A 14,195-nucleotide genomic window follows, 5' to 3' on the forward strand; every position below is an offset into this window, starting at 1 on the left:
CATACCCTGCATCCTCAAGTCTGGGAAAGTCCCGTCCAGAGCACAGAGCCTGAGTTGTGAGTGAAAATTTCCCCCTCAGAGGACAGTCAGGCCGAAGTTACCAGAAGAAGAAGGAAGGAATGCTGGGTGACAGAAAAACGGCCGTGTCCTCTCAACAAGGGAGCAGTGCTTCCGTTAGGATGAACACCCAGATGCTCTTCAGCAAATGCTGCTCCAGAATGAGAGCTGTGGCAGCGTCAGCCACGGATCTGCTCTCATCAGTAGGCCACCATGGAGAGTGGGACGTGTCTGTCCTAAGAACAGAAGTGTGGGGATGATTTCTTTCCTCCTCTCCTTCTTGGGAAAACCAAACCGTTTCCAGTTTGTCTCCATTGCTGTGGCTCAGGAAATGTCAGCGTGGAACAGATGGGGAAGGGAGATGGCAGCATGTGCAGCTAGAATACGGGGGTGGGGTGTCACCGAGCCCCAGGAAGCCCCATTCCTCACCTGCTCTGGCTTCTGGTCAGACTTGCCTTCCAAACCCCTTCTCCAGCTGCCACGGAGATTCCCTCCCAAGAAGCAGTGGAACTTGGGGACCAGCTGAATGGAGTGATATTAATACTATTTTCTGGTGTCGACTGCATTGCCTGCTAAGCCCAGCAGCTTGTCTCCATAAAGGGGGATTCCAGACGCTGGGTGCTCAGGCTCCCTCCTCGCCCTGTCAGAGCCTCATTCCCATACTCCGGAGCACAGCTGGAATGCATTACCTTGCACCCCGGTAGAGGACCACTGCCAAAGCATGCCTCAGCGGCCCTGCTGCTTCTTAAAGAAACAAGCGTGGAGATGGTTTTCCCTCCATGATTCCCGCCTGCTAGATTGAAGTTACTTTAAAAATCGATAGTTCAGTTCTCTGCCTAGGCCCTCCCTTTGTGTGATGCTAGCTGATCGGTGGCTGAGCCAGGCAGGGGCCAGGGCGAATCCTAGATCATGCAAAGGTTTTGCGTTCCAGCCTCGCCTTCATGTGAGTGGAGAAGAAAACGCGATGAGAGGCCAGTCTTTCTTGGTCCCTGCAGCCATCTATCCCCAGTCAGTGAGGGCTGTGTGTAGACTGTGGAGGCGAGGAGAGGGAGCTGCCTGGAAGTCCTTGAACCAGGGCCAAAGTTCGGGTGGCATTTGGACCGGAAGCCTTGAAATTGGCCAAGGCCCCACACTGATTGGCGTTCTGGGGCACTCGGCTCATGGACTGACGCCAAGCACTCTCCGATGTACTAGGAGGAGGCACTTGGCTCTACCCTTGGTGCCCCGAGAGGCTCGTGGGCTCTGGATGCCTGACCGGTGACATCAGGCAGCCAGAGAGTCTCACTATTGGCACCATCCCATCCTGGCCACCGAGCTTTCTCCATTGTGTCTGCTTATCCAAGAGCCAGGATGAAGTCAGCTCTCTCCAGATCTGAGAGCTGGCCCGGGCCAGCCTCTCAGCTGGGGGAGGAGGTCAAGTCAGTTGAGAGCTTAAAAGCCAATGGAGGAAAAGGTCAGGTCCCAGCCCCCTCCATCTGAAGAGAGGTTTTGTCTTTTCAAGCAAGAGAATGGTCTATGGACTTGGGAATGTGCCCGCTCGTCGCTGGGGAAGGAGGAGGCTGGTTCTATCCAGATGTCTCTCCTCAGACGAGAAGCTGAAGGACACGTGGTGGCAAGGTGACAGAAGCTGCCTGCACGTGGTCCTGCCTCGCAGTCTGCCAGCCTTCTGTTCCTCATCTGTCATCCTGGGGACGGGGGGTGACCTCAGGCCCACACCATCACCATGGCCTCACCAGGAGACAGTGGCTCAGCCATCCCCTCACTCGGGGTGAAGCTTATTGACAGCAGTGCTTGGGGGAAAGACAGACTTTTCTCCCACAGAGATCTGGTGATGACCTGGAGTGAAATGATGGCTTCTTGAAAATGCCAAGTTCCACAGGATTCCATGCCCTCTGGGGCCCTCTAGCAGAGCCCGTGGACTTGCTCCTGGCCTCACACTTTCTCTCATTGAGTCAGAGCTCTCATGCGTGGCCCAGATTTATAAACACACGCTGGCTTCCAGCAGCAGCACGTTAGCCTCCTGACCCACTTCTCTCCGGCTCTCACTCTGGTGCCCGGCGGGGAACGAAGGTGGGGCCAGAGAGGTGGCCACTTGGACCTCTAGCAGGAAACCCTCCCTGTGCCAAAGCTTGTGCGCTTGGAGCCAGCGCTGCCTGAAACCCTCTTCTCTGCCCCGACTCCGGCTTCCTGGGAGCCGCCAGCTCTTTATAGACCTGCCCCTGCCAAGCACCAGGCTGGAGGTGGGCTCCAAAGAGAGAGAGAGAGAGACCTTTTCAAACAGGTTCCATTCCTCCTTCTTTTCTTGTGCTATTTGGTCCTAGCAGAGGTCTACACACTTTGGCTTTGGATTTTGTTTTCACGTAGAAATTGTGAGCTTTGCAGCTTGACTATGAGTCATTTTATTAACAGTAACGGGCCTCTGACAAAAGATCTGTGTCCTCTCCCTGACCTGGTGTTGCTTTCTTCTGGCAGGCATCCCAGCTCTGTGCCCAGCAGCCCGTCCAGAGTGAGCTGGTACAGAGATGCCAACAACTGCAGTCTCGCTTATCCACCCTGAAGATCGAGAATGAAGAGGTGAGTTTCCTGCTCAGGAGATTCACAGCCACCCTGACTTTCCCTGTCGAACCTCTTGCTGTTCCCCATACGGGAGCAGGTGGAAGGAGCATGCAGGGAATGTCCGGGCTGCCGCAAACATTTCCTAGCCAAATGTAGGCTTGGATTTTCCCCTTCTGCTACATCCTGCCCTTGAACTCCAGGAAGTGGCTCTTGCATTGCCAAAGGTTGAGCTCTATTTTGAGCCTTCTGCAAAATGCTTTTTTCCCCGCCTTTACACATTTAATCAAAATGGCACTTGGCAGCTGTGTGAACAATATTGTGTCTCTGAAACCACCCCCTCCTGCCTGGCTTTTTCCAGCATTTTCAAACAAACAGAGGCCTTTGACTCTGACACTTCAAACATCTCCGTCCTCTTAGAAAAGGGCGACTTTCTTCTGGGCCCAGCGTATTTGCTTTCAACAACTAGTTCAAAAGGGCAGTGCAATTGATTATCAGCTCCTTATTCTTTTGAGCTCTTGTGACTTCTTACCTGGAATCTCAGCTAAGTCTTACTTTCCCCTGTAAGATCAGGAAAGCCTGGGGATGGGTCACTTGGTTTGCAAATGGGGAAACAAGTTCATTATTTGTGGAAAGTCAGGAAACAGAACCTGGGGCACTGTGGGACTAGGCCCATCACGCATTTTTAACCTGATCTTTATATGATGGGGTTAGTTTGGATTTGTTTCATTCTCTCTCCCTTAGCATGTCCAGTATAGCCAAGAGCTAATCTTAAATTTAAAAAATAAACATTAAATAACCAGGCCAAGTAGGTAGTGTGAGGGAGGTAGTGGGTTTTAGGTCCTTACTGAAGAGAAGAGGGTCCCTGTGATGTTTATAACTCGCTTAGCACTGTTCAATGGGAAGCGGTGCTGCAAGCCCGCTAACACCCCCTCCCTCCTGCCTCAGCTCACTTCTCCAAGCTTCTCCATCACCTTCCGTTTTGCAGCCCACCCCTCATGCATTATGTTGGCCCTTATCGTGACAGGTAAAGAAGACAATGGAGGCCACTCTGCAGACCATCCAGGACATTGTGACTGTCGAGGATTTCGATGTGTCTGATTGCTTCCAGTACAGCAACTCTATGGAATCCGTCAAGTCCACGGTCTCAGAAACCTTCATGAGCAAACCCAGCATCGCCAAGAGGAGAGCCAACCAGCAGGAGACAGAGCAGTTCTACTTCACGGTGAGGGGCTCAGTGGCCGTCAAAGGCCAGTTTCAGGCTCTGCAGCACACACGAGCCATTCAGATCCCAGGGTCCTTGTCAGGCATCTTCAGGGCAGTTTTTTAATATCTTGACTGGGATCTGGGCATGTTCGGAGACCATCCATACACTTCAAGGCACAGATATTTACAAGTTGTGTGTCTACCAAGAATATTTTCTTCTTAAAGACGTTTTAAACCAGCCAGTAGACTTTGTTCACAGCTTTCCTTCTCATCCTGAGGGGTCATACAAGGGGGCTGCATCTCCTGGTTCTTGAGAACCACACTGAGATATTTTGGCCACCATCAGATCAGATCAGTCGCTCAGTCGTGTCCGACTCTTTGCGACCCCATGAATCGCAGCACGCCAGGCCTCCCTGTCCATCACCAACTCCCGGAGTTCACTCAGACTCACGTCCATCGAGTCAGTGATGCCATCCAGCCATCTCATCCTCTGTCGTCCTCTTCTCCTCCTGCCCCCAATCCCTCCCAGCATCAGAGTCTTTTCCAATGAGTCAACTCTTCGCATGAGATGGCCAAAGTACTGGAGTTTGAGCTTTAGCATCATTCCTTCCAAAGAAATCCCAGGGCTGATCTTCAGAATGAACTGGTTGGATCTCCTTGCAGTCCAAGGGTTACCTTAGGGTTAAAATCTGTTATCTCTTCTAGTTGATGTGATAACTTTATAATTTGTGGCAATATAAAATTATTTTTCATAATAATGGCTAAAACTCAAAGGAACAGGTAATATACAACATTGTTGGTTTGCAGAGAATTCTAAAACATTATATTTATATTTTGTTATTCATGCATCTCCCAGTCCTCTTTTAGACAGATGGACCCATTTTTTTTAAGCAGTGTTAACAGTCCTTTGGAAGGCTGCTGGTTGGTCTTTGGTGCTACTTTTTAATAATTGAGTTATTTCGAGCTTGCCAAGTAGGATTTATTGCCTGAGCTAAAATTTATTTCCTAATCTTCTGACAACTAAAAAGAAGAAATTAAGTTTGCAGATGTGAGAGGAAATATAGCCAGTGAATATGCATACTGATTCTGAATGAGCAGAATTAACTTGTTTCTCAGTCAAGAAGCATAGTCTGCAAGTAGCAAATTGAATTTCTCCTGCAACTGGAACCATTTGTTTAATTCTTCTTTGAACACTGCCCTTTCTCCATTAGGAACACTATTGATTTGCTATCTTTTTTAAAGAAGAAATCTGTTTTTTCAAGTAGTTAAACTAAGAGTTCTTCAAAAATTTTTTTAAGTCCTAGAGAAGACTGTTGAAAGGGTGTGATTTAACAGTACTGTTTTTTTTAAATAACTTTTTTTTCTTGTTATACAAAATAAAACATGCTTATTATATAAACTCTAGAAGTAAGAAAGAAGAAACTAAAAATCATCCATAATCCCAAATATCTACAGGTAATAGTGTTAGAATATATTCTCTTTCAGGCTTTTTTCTATGCATGCACATGGATATGAACATATATTTATAATTTTATTATAAAAATGGCATACTGCTGTGCATATTGTTTTATAATCTGCTGTTTTCACTTAGATGATTAATTTAAGTGAAAGCCATGTAATTATAACATGCTTTAAATATATTTATGAGTAAAATGCTAAAATCAATACAAAGAAAGAATAGAATGATATTTTGGCTCAATCATTCATTTTTGTAAAATATATAGCATATTGCCTATTTGTAGTAAGTACTCAAAAATGCTGAAAATTTATTATCCCTATCATCACTGTAATTTATTCATTGAAAATTATTAAATTATTCACTGATCATTTATTAAGGATCTACTCTGACACTGTGCTATATAAGCTGGGAATGCTAAGAATATCAAATGAAGAGAATGGTGGAATTAGGCCTATGAAGGGAGAACTTCTTTTTTGCTGCATATATTTCTAAAGAATTACAATAGGTTAATTTTGATAATTTAAAAAATAAATGTAAAAAATATTAAGTGCATACACGGACACATGTATGAATGGCAACCGTGATGAGTGGAGTTGGGGAAACATCACACAAAAGTGACTGTGTGCTGATAAGGCAGAGAATCAAGAAGAGAAAAGAATTCTCTGAGACCAGAGCAGCATATGCAAAAGCGTAAAGGCATGAAAAATCTGGGACAGACTTGGGAGAACCTTCTTGTCTGTAGTGAGGGCTGTGTACCTCCCCAAGCTTCTTTATCTCTGGAGGTTGTTAAATATTCGAGAGGCTTTAAATAATAGGATTCTCTGACTGTTCTGTCTGGACTGCTTAGATATAACACTACTTACATGACCCAATCTTGTTACATTGCAGAAGATTTCCATTTTTTGATTAAATGAGAATTTTGAACATAAAAATCTGTATTGAAGACTTCAGAAATTACTTCTGAGCTTTAAGGGACACTACATTTGTATTTAGAATTGACCTTTAGTAAGAGCAGGAATGACCATATTCAAACCTGCGATCTCCCAAATCCTGCCCACCCTTTCACCTCTGTCTGAATGCACTGATGTCCACTAACTCATTTCCTGTCTTTTGTGACCATAATGCTACTTATCAAAATTGTGTGTAAATTTCCTTGGCTAACAGAAAGCTTTTTTGTCTGGGCTTGTCTAGTAACAGATTTGTAAGAGTTCACCATTTTTGTGATTGGTGTTTGGAATGCGTCAGATAATTCAGTTCATGTTAAAAGGACTTTGAGGGGGTGGGTGGCAAAGAAAAGGTGGTGTGTGAATGTTCGCCAGGATGTCTGCCTGTGCTTGCCAACCCCACAAAGCCAAGACAACTGCAGGTGTCCTTCCCTTAGTCTTTGCCTTTACAAACATTTACCCTTCTGTTTCCTGTGTTTCCTGGTGCCCTTCAAAGACCTCGGATCTCCTCCTGGGGTTCCCTTCTTTTGGAAAGTTGGAAAGAGGTCTCTGGTCATGGCTTTGATTCCTGGTAGTGTGCCTAGTGACCCAGAGGGCTGCTAGGAATACTTCTGAGCACTCTTGGCTGTCATCAGATTGATCTGCCCAGATGACAGCGATTGGAAACTTGAAGCATGATCTATAAAGGTCGGTCATTTGCAAGAGTACCAGGAAAATAATCATGAAATTTTAAAGCTTGAAGTGTTTTTTTAAAATCATCTAGCCAAATCTTTTCATTTGAAAGATTTTTTTTTTTCAAGAACTAACAAACAACAAAAATTCAAAAAGGATGGGTAGCTTGTCCAGGGTCTTCAGCAAGAGCTGAAGCCAGAACTCTGGTGTACTGGTCTCCTGGTGTCAAGACACGAGCTTTTTCTCTTTGCCCTGATGAAGCAGCTGAGGTCAGGGGAAGGCTCGGGAACTGCTCAGCTTTCTGCTCTTTTGCTCTAAGTGAGAAGACAGAGGTTTTCTGATCTCCTTGGCTTTGCATCACTTATCTTCTGTAACACGCAATCCTGCACTGTCTGCCTTTTTTCCCATTGCCTATTTTATTGTAACTATTAAAGATTTTTTTAAAAGATGCAAAGATTTCAAAAAAGCAAGGAAGTCAAGCCTCTACCTGTTCCTAACCTGCACTTCCTGCCAGTGACTGACACCGGTTTCTTCTGTGTCCTTCCACAGGTGTTCTGTATGGACACAACCACTGATGTAACCTTTAACATAATATTATTACATTAGAAATATGAGGAAATAAAATAAATAGAAATACAAATGGAAGTGTATCATCAACACTGTTCTTCACTTTGCTGTTTTTACTTAACTTATTTGGGATATTATCTTCAATTTGTTCCAAAAAGATCTAACTCTTTTTTTTAATGGCTGAGCAGAATTTCATTTGTACAGACAGATGTTACATCGTTCATTTAACCAGTTCTCTTCTCATAGGCTGTTGTTGCTGTTGTTGTTGTTGTTCAGTCAGTAAGTTGTGTCTGACTATTTGCGACCCCATGACTGCAGCATGCCAAGCTCCCCTGTCCTTCACTATCTCCCAGAGTTTGCTCAGATTCATGTCCCTTGGGTCAGTGATGCTGTCTAACCATCTCATCCTCTGCTGCCCCCTTCTCCTCCTGCCTTCAGTCTTTCCCAGCATCAGGGTCTTTTCCAAAGAATCAGCTCTTTGCATCAGGTGGCCAAAGTGTTGGAGCTTCAGCTTCAGTATCAGTCCTTTCAATGAATATTCAGAGTTGATTTCCTTTAGGATTGACAGGTTTGATCTCCTTGCAGTCCCAGGGACTTTCAAAGAGTCTTCTCCAGCACCACAGTTCAAAAGCATCAATTCTTCAGTGCTCAGCCATCTTTATGGTCCAATTCTCACGTCTATACATGACTACTGGAAAAGCCGTAGCTTTGACTTTATGGACCTTTGTCTACAAAGTGATATCTCAGCTTTAAATGCTGTCTAGGTTTGTCATAGCTTTTCTTCCAAAAAGCAAATGTCTTTTAATTTCATGGCCGCAGTCACCATCCGCAATGATTTTGGAGCCCCCCAAAATAAAATCTGTCACTGCTTCTACTTTTCCCCCTTCTATTTGCCATGAAATGATGGGACCAGATACTATGATCTTAGTTTTTTGAATGTTGAGTTTTAAGCCAGCTTTACTCCCCTCTTTGACTATCATCAAGAGGCTCTTTTGTTCCTCTTCGCTTTCTGCCACTAGCATATCTGAGATTGTTGATATTTCTCTCAGCAAGCTTGATTCCAATTTGTGATTCATCCAGACTGGTATTCCGCATGGTATACTCTGCACATAAGTTAAATATGCAGGGTGACAATATACAGCCTTGTCACATTCCTTTCCCAATTTTGAACTAGTCTGTTGTTCCATGTCCAGTTCTAACTGTTGCTTCTTGACCGGCATCCAATTTGACAGGTAAGGTGGTCTGGTATTCCCATCTCTTTAAGAATTTTTCAGTTTGTTGTGATCCACACAAAGGCTTTAGCCTAGTCAATGAAGCAGGAATAGATGTTTTTCTGGAATTCCCTTGCTTCCTCTATGATCCAATGGATGTTGGCAATTTGAACTCCGGTTCCTCTGCCTTTTCTAAATCCCGATTATACATTTGGAAGTTCTCAGTTCACAAACTGCTGAAGTCTAGCTTAAAGGATTTTGAGCATAACCTTACTAACATGTGAATGAGCGCAATTGTGCAGTAGTATGAACATTCTTTGGCATTGCCCTTCTTTAGGATTGGAATGAAAACTGACCTTTTCTAGTTCTTTGGCCACTGCTGAGTTTTCCAAATTTGCTGACATATTAAGTGCAGCACTTTAACAGTATCATCTTTTAAGATTTTAAAAGCTCCACTAGCTTTGTTTGTTGTAATACTTCCTAAGGCCCATCTGACTTCACACTCCAGGATGTCTGTCTCTAGGTGAGTGACCACACCATCATAGTTATTCAGGTCATTAAGACTTTTTTTGTATAGCTCTTCTGTGTATTCTTCCCACCTCTTCTTAATCTCTTCTGCTTCTGTTAGGTCCTTACGATTTCTGTCCTTTTTCATGCCCATCCTTGCATGAAATGTTCACTCCATATCTCTAATTTTATGAAGAGATCTCTAGTCTGCTCACTAACCAGCTGTTGCTGCTGCTGCTAAGTCGCTTCAGTCGTGTCTGACTCTCTGCGACCCCACAGATGGCAGCCCACCAGGCTCCCCCGTCCCTGGGATTCTCCAGGCAAGAACACTGGAGTGGGTTATCATTTCCTTCTCCAATGCATGAAAGTGAAAAGTGAAAGTGAAGTCGCTCAGTCATGTCGGACCCTCAGCAACCCCATGGACTGCAGCCTTCCAGGCTCCTCCATCCATGGGATTTTCCAGGCAAGAGTACTGGAGTGGGGTGCCATTGCCTTCTCCGCACTAACCAGCTAAGTACTGTCAAACCCTACAGGTATTTCCTTGTGTGAGGATTGGAGTATGGGATTCTTGAATGGGGGATGAAATGGGGATGAATTGTTTATAAAATAAGCAAAGCTAGGTTGCGTGAATTTGGGGGAACAGATTTGGGTAAGGTAAGAAGTTGTAGAGGATCCTGTTCCTTGGCCATTGAACAGACAGCGCTCTGAGACTGCTAGACTTGATGTGGTCCAAGATCTTTTTTCTCTTGGTATTCTCCAAGAATAAACAGATAGGTGATAAATGTGTACTAAGTGGGTATAAATGAATGACTGCCCCTGCCATGCAATTCAGGTGGGGAGATGGCTTGCTCTATTATGTATTCTGTCTGACAGCTGTCTCCTGCTTTAAAAATTGACGGGTAGGAGGGGAAATGTCAGTGTGCTTGGCTGGTGGGGAAGAAGGCCCCGTAAGGACATCTGTGTGTATCTGTGCACTGCACGGGGCTAACTAGGCACCGCTCACTCCTCCCAGCCACCCCTTTCTCATCATGGTGGAGACTTGTGACCTTGGGTTCACAGATTAAATTTAATGGGTAGGCAAGGTCCATGTGTTGTATAGCACCATGGTAAGAATGTATTTAAAGGGAGGAGACATTTTAAAATTAAATTTGAAAACCATTCTTGTGCCTCCTTTTTTTCTTTTTAAAGGATGGAAACCTGCTTTGAGTTTGTTTTGTTTTTGTTTTTGGTGGCACCACGTGGCTTGAGGATCTCACCTCCCCAACCAGAGATTGAACCCCCTTGGCAGTGAAAGTCCTAACCACTGGACCACCAGGGAATTGCCAAGCTTTCTTAAGTATTAGCATAGAGCAAAGAAATTGAGGGAAGGGCTGTTTTTTAGTTAGTTGACCAAGTGATTCTGTATAAGGAACACTTTTGAGTATCTACTGGTTGGCATCACAGTCATGTTTGTTATCTTTATTTCATCTTGAACACCCTTGTGAAAAAAGATATTATCCCCATTTTTCAGTTGGGGAAACTTAAGTTCTGGGAGTTAAGTGACTTGCCCAAGGTCAGAAGAGTAACAAGTGGTAGGACTCAAATATACCAACTTAGCCTTCTTCATCTTACTACAGTTAAAATGTCTGTAAGGGATGGTGGGCTCAGAAAGAAAAAGTATCATACTAATCCTTTTCAGTGAATAAAACTCATCACTGACTGTTAATAGTAAATTAGGAATTATTAAGAAAGAAATTAATGAGATCATAAAAACTGAATTGAAGGTTCACAATGGCAAAAACCAAAATCATCCAATAGACTCCTGCTTCCCTTTCTCCTTTTGGACAAAATTCTCAGTTTTGGTAATATTGAGGGTTAAATGATGGGAGTGGGGCGGGTGGGAGCAGCTCACGGGGTGTGGCAGTCAGGCTGTGTTTTAGGAATTTGACTTCATTTTGGTGATCTGGAATTGACCGTGATCCTTTTCTTTCTTCTCCACTGAGGAAAGGTCCAGGTGATCACTCTACCTTTAGAGGTTTGGAGAGAGGAGCAGGGTAGAGGAAGTGGAATGAAAGAAAATTAATTACCTAATATTGGGACATGGTTTAGATAAGGAAAATGACTCTCATTGCCCAAGGAAGGATTTTGAAATTACCCGTGAACAGTTCTTTTGGCCCCTGGTCTCCAGAAATCATTGAAAAGCCACCTTTCTGCCTCGTCCTCAGCTGTGTGTCAGGACAGCAGCACCGGATGCTGCTAAGCAAGCTCCTCCAGGAAAGTCCGGTTACTCTCGCAGCTGACCTCTTGTAGAGATGAGCGCATTATGGATGGGACAGGAAAGTGATAAATGATATGCCTGCAAATAGGATGCTTTTACCTCCGCATCCCCAGCTTGCCCAGATGGAAAACTTCCTACCACTGTTTCCACTATTAGGGATGTAGGTCATACCTTGACACAGCTTTTGATCCTTCAGGATTTAGTGGAACCCGAAAAGGTAATTCATCATACCTCTTTATCAGATTGTTATTTATTTTAATGGTTCACTGAGTGAGAGCCAGAGTTAAGCAGCGAACTGTGAACATGAATGAAAAAAATGATTTCTGATATCACAAGTATACGCATGAGTGACAGGAAGGAGTTTGCATCTCCTTTCAGAATTTGGGCTGTTTTCTGAGCACTCTGGTCTCATTTTAAGGGTTACCATGGGCGAATTTTCCCTCATTAGGAAGCCTTTAGAGTCTCCTTGGGATGAACTTCCAAAGGGGGGCCTTTGGTGGTTCAGGTATTCACAGTGGATGTTTCCTGAAGGTGTTTCACCTCTGAGCCCTGAAGTACTGTTCCGGGCTTCGCAGTTGGCATTGGTTGGGGATTAGGGTGTCACGCCGGGAAGACTGACAGCAGGTGAGCTGGCAGCTGGAGCAGATGGGATGAGGAAGGTGACAACAGAGCCTGTTTTTAAGCAGATGTTCTTGTGCGGAAGCACAAGGGAGCAGAGGGAACGGGTCGTGAGGAAAGCCGCAGAAATGACGTGGCGTAGGGCTTGTTTTTTGTTTGTCTTCTATTTAATTCAGAGAGTAGGGGCATACTTGAAGGCATGGTTTGTCACTGCTGAGGAAGGTTCTAGCCAGAGGGAAGTGAGACTGTTCATTTATTTACTAATTTTCAAGGATTTGTTGAGTGTCTGCTGTCCGCTGGGCACAGTGCTAAGTATCAGGGACACGAAGAATAATGAATGCCATGGTCTCCAGCCACAGAGAGGGGACCATCTGGAGGGAAAGAGACAGGAGCGACAAAGCCTCCATGACAGGGCTGGGTGAGAAGTGCTGTCAGAGACTTGCCAACGTCTACGCAGGAGCAGCTGGGTGAACGTGGGCGGGTGAAGATGAGCACCCCAGAGAAAGCTGCATTTTTCTGTGTTTTTATAAGGGGGAGAGAGAAATGTGCACTCAGTTAAAAGTTCACACTGCACAGAAAGGTAAAGAGATGAAAAGTAACTCACAGTTTTTGCACCTTTTCTTTCTACTTTCACCCCAAAGGCTTGATCTATACTTTTTGGTTCGTACATTAAAAAAAAGGCAGAACAATTATCATTTTAAGTGTTATATCCACTTACCTCTTCAACTACTTTATGGATCACCAGTGATTCACAGATCACACACTCGGGGAGACACTGCAGTTTTGCCTGAGTTTAGAGGTGGGCAGATGACCTCGACCCAGCAGATGAACCATTGCAGCAGAAGACATCCAAGGCAAACTGAGATGCCCGTGAACAGCAGTGGGGTGGGGTGGGAAAGACACCGTGATGAGAGTCCAGAGGCTTGGGATCTGGGCTTGGCACAACCACTTACGGGCTTGCAGCCGTCAGCAGCACCCCTGTCTGTCCTCATCTGCAGTAAGGAAACAATGATGTCATCCCTGTGGGCTGTATGCAGTTATCCTGGAAGTCAAATGCATGCTAAAGTACTCTAAAAACTGGTTTTATTCTGCTTCTCTCCTTCTGCTCTGCACCATAGCAGATCAAGCACTTTTTCATAACGGTTAAAAGCACACATTGGGGACTTCCCTGTCAGTCCAGCGGTTACGACTCTGAACTTCCATTACAGTAGGTGTAGGTTCGATCCCTGGTCCAGGAATGAAGATCCCACATGCCGCGCAGCGTGGCCAAAAAATAAATTAAAAAATAAAAGCACATATTGTATTGCCTAACTCCGTATATGGAGACTAGCTCCACCACTCACTAATTGTTTGACCTAAAGCCACTTACTGAATCTCCCCAAATCTCAGCATCCTCATCCGTAAAATGGGGATAATGGTTATCATGGTTCATAGGGTTGTTTGGAAGATTGGCTGAATTGTCCAGGGAAATACAGTCTCTCACTGAGCAGACAAGGGTTGAGAGAAGTCAGTCACAAAGTGCAGTGCAGCAGTCATATTTCAACTGTTAGAGCAGATGGGATCGCATTTCCATAAACCTCATCTGTGTTTGGAACCTCCAGTGTGTGTTATGCAAGTGGGGTGTGGCAGCCCCTCCTTCTGTGTGCTCAGAAAACCCAAGCTTTCTTCAGAGACTCCGTGCAGAATAGAGGAGCAGGCCGATTAAAATACAGCTCAGATAGAGATGCTCTGAGTGCTGGGCTGGGCTGAGCCTTGACACTGCTGCTGGTGTGAAGGAATGCACCCTGGGAGGGGCCTGGAGGGGAGGGTGTCAGGAGAGGGGACAAGCTGACCAGCCGCAGGTGTGTGTCCTCTCCACAGGAAGGCGGGGCTCCGTGAGTCCCTCCACCCTCAGCTCTTCAGTGGAGCTGAAAAAGATGGATGCGGGGCTCGGACTCAAGGAGACAGTTTCTTTCAGTGGCCGACGTGGAGCTCCTAGGAAGACATAAAGCAGGACACTAATCCACCAGGAAAATCAGCAGCTGCTCAGATGCTCACGGCCTTTAAAAAAAATAAAAAAGGAACCCAGTGGAAATTGGGTCAGAAACCAAAAGCCCTCTTAGAAAGGGAATTGTACAGCTGAGCGTCTGTGATTTTTTTTTTTT

General features: G+C 45.0%; 1 protein-coding gene across 4 annotated transcripts in view; it reads left to right on the forward strand.

Moving 5' to 3' along the window:
* Window positions 1-14,195, forward strand: part of SRGAP2 (SLIT-ROBO Rho GTPase activating protein 2) — a 254,878-nt gene that overhangs the window by 192,644 nt on the left and 48,039 nt on the right. For all 4 annotated transcript variants that reach the window (XM_019976412.2, XM_070767834.1, XM_070767835.1 and 1 more), the window contains exons 9-10: window positions 2,530-2,631; window positions 3,638-3,835. In XM_019976412.2, the coding sequence (XP_019831971.1) occupies window positions 2,530-2,631; window positions 3,638-3,835 (300 nt within the window). The remainder of the gene's footprint in view (window positions 1-2,529; window positions 2,632-3,637; window positions 3,836-14,195) is intronic.

Source organism: Bos indicus, chromosome 16, assembly GCF_029378745.1.
Source record: "Bos indicus isolate NIAB-ARS_2022 breed Sahiwal x Tharparkar chromosome 16, NIAB-ARS_B.indTharparkar_mat_pri_1.0, whole genome shotgun sequence".
Classification (NCBI taxonomy): Eukaryota; Metazoa; Chordata; class Mammalia; order Artiodactyla; family Bovidae; genus Bos; species Bos indicus.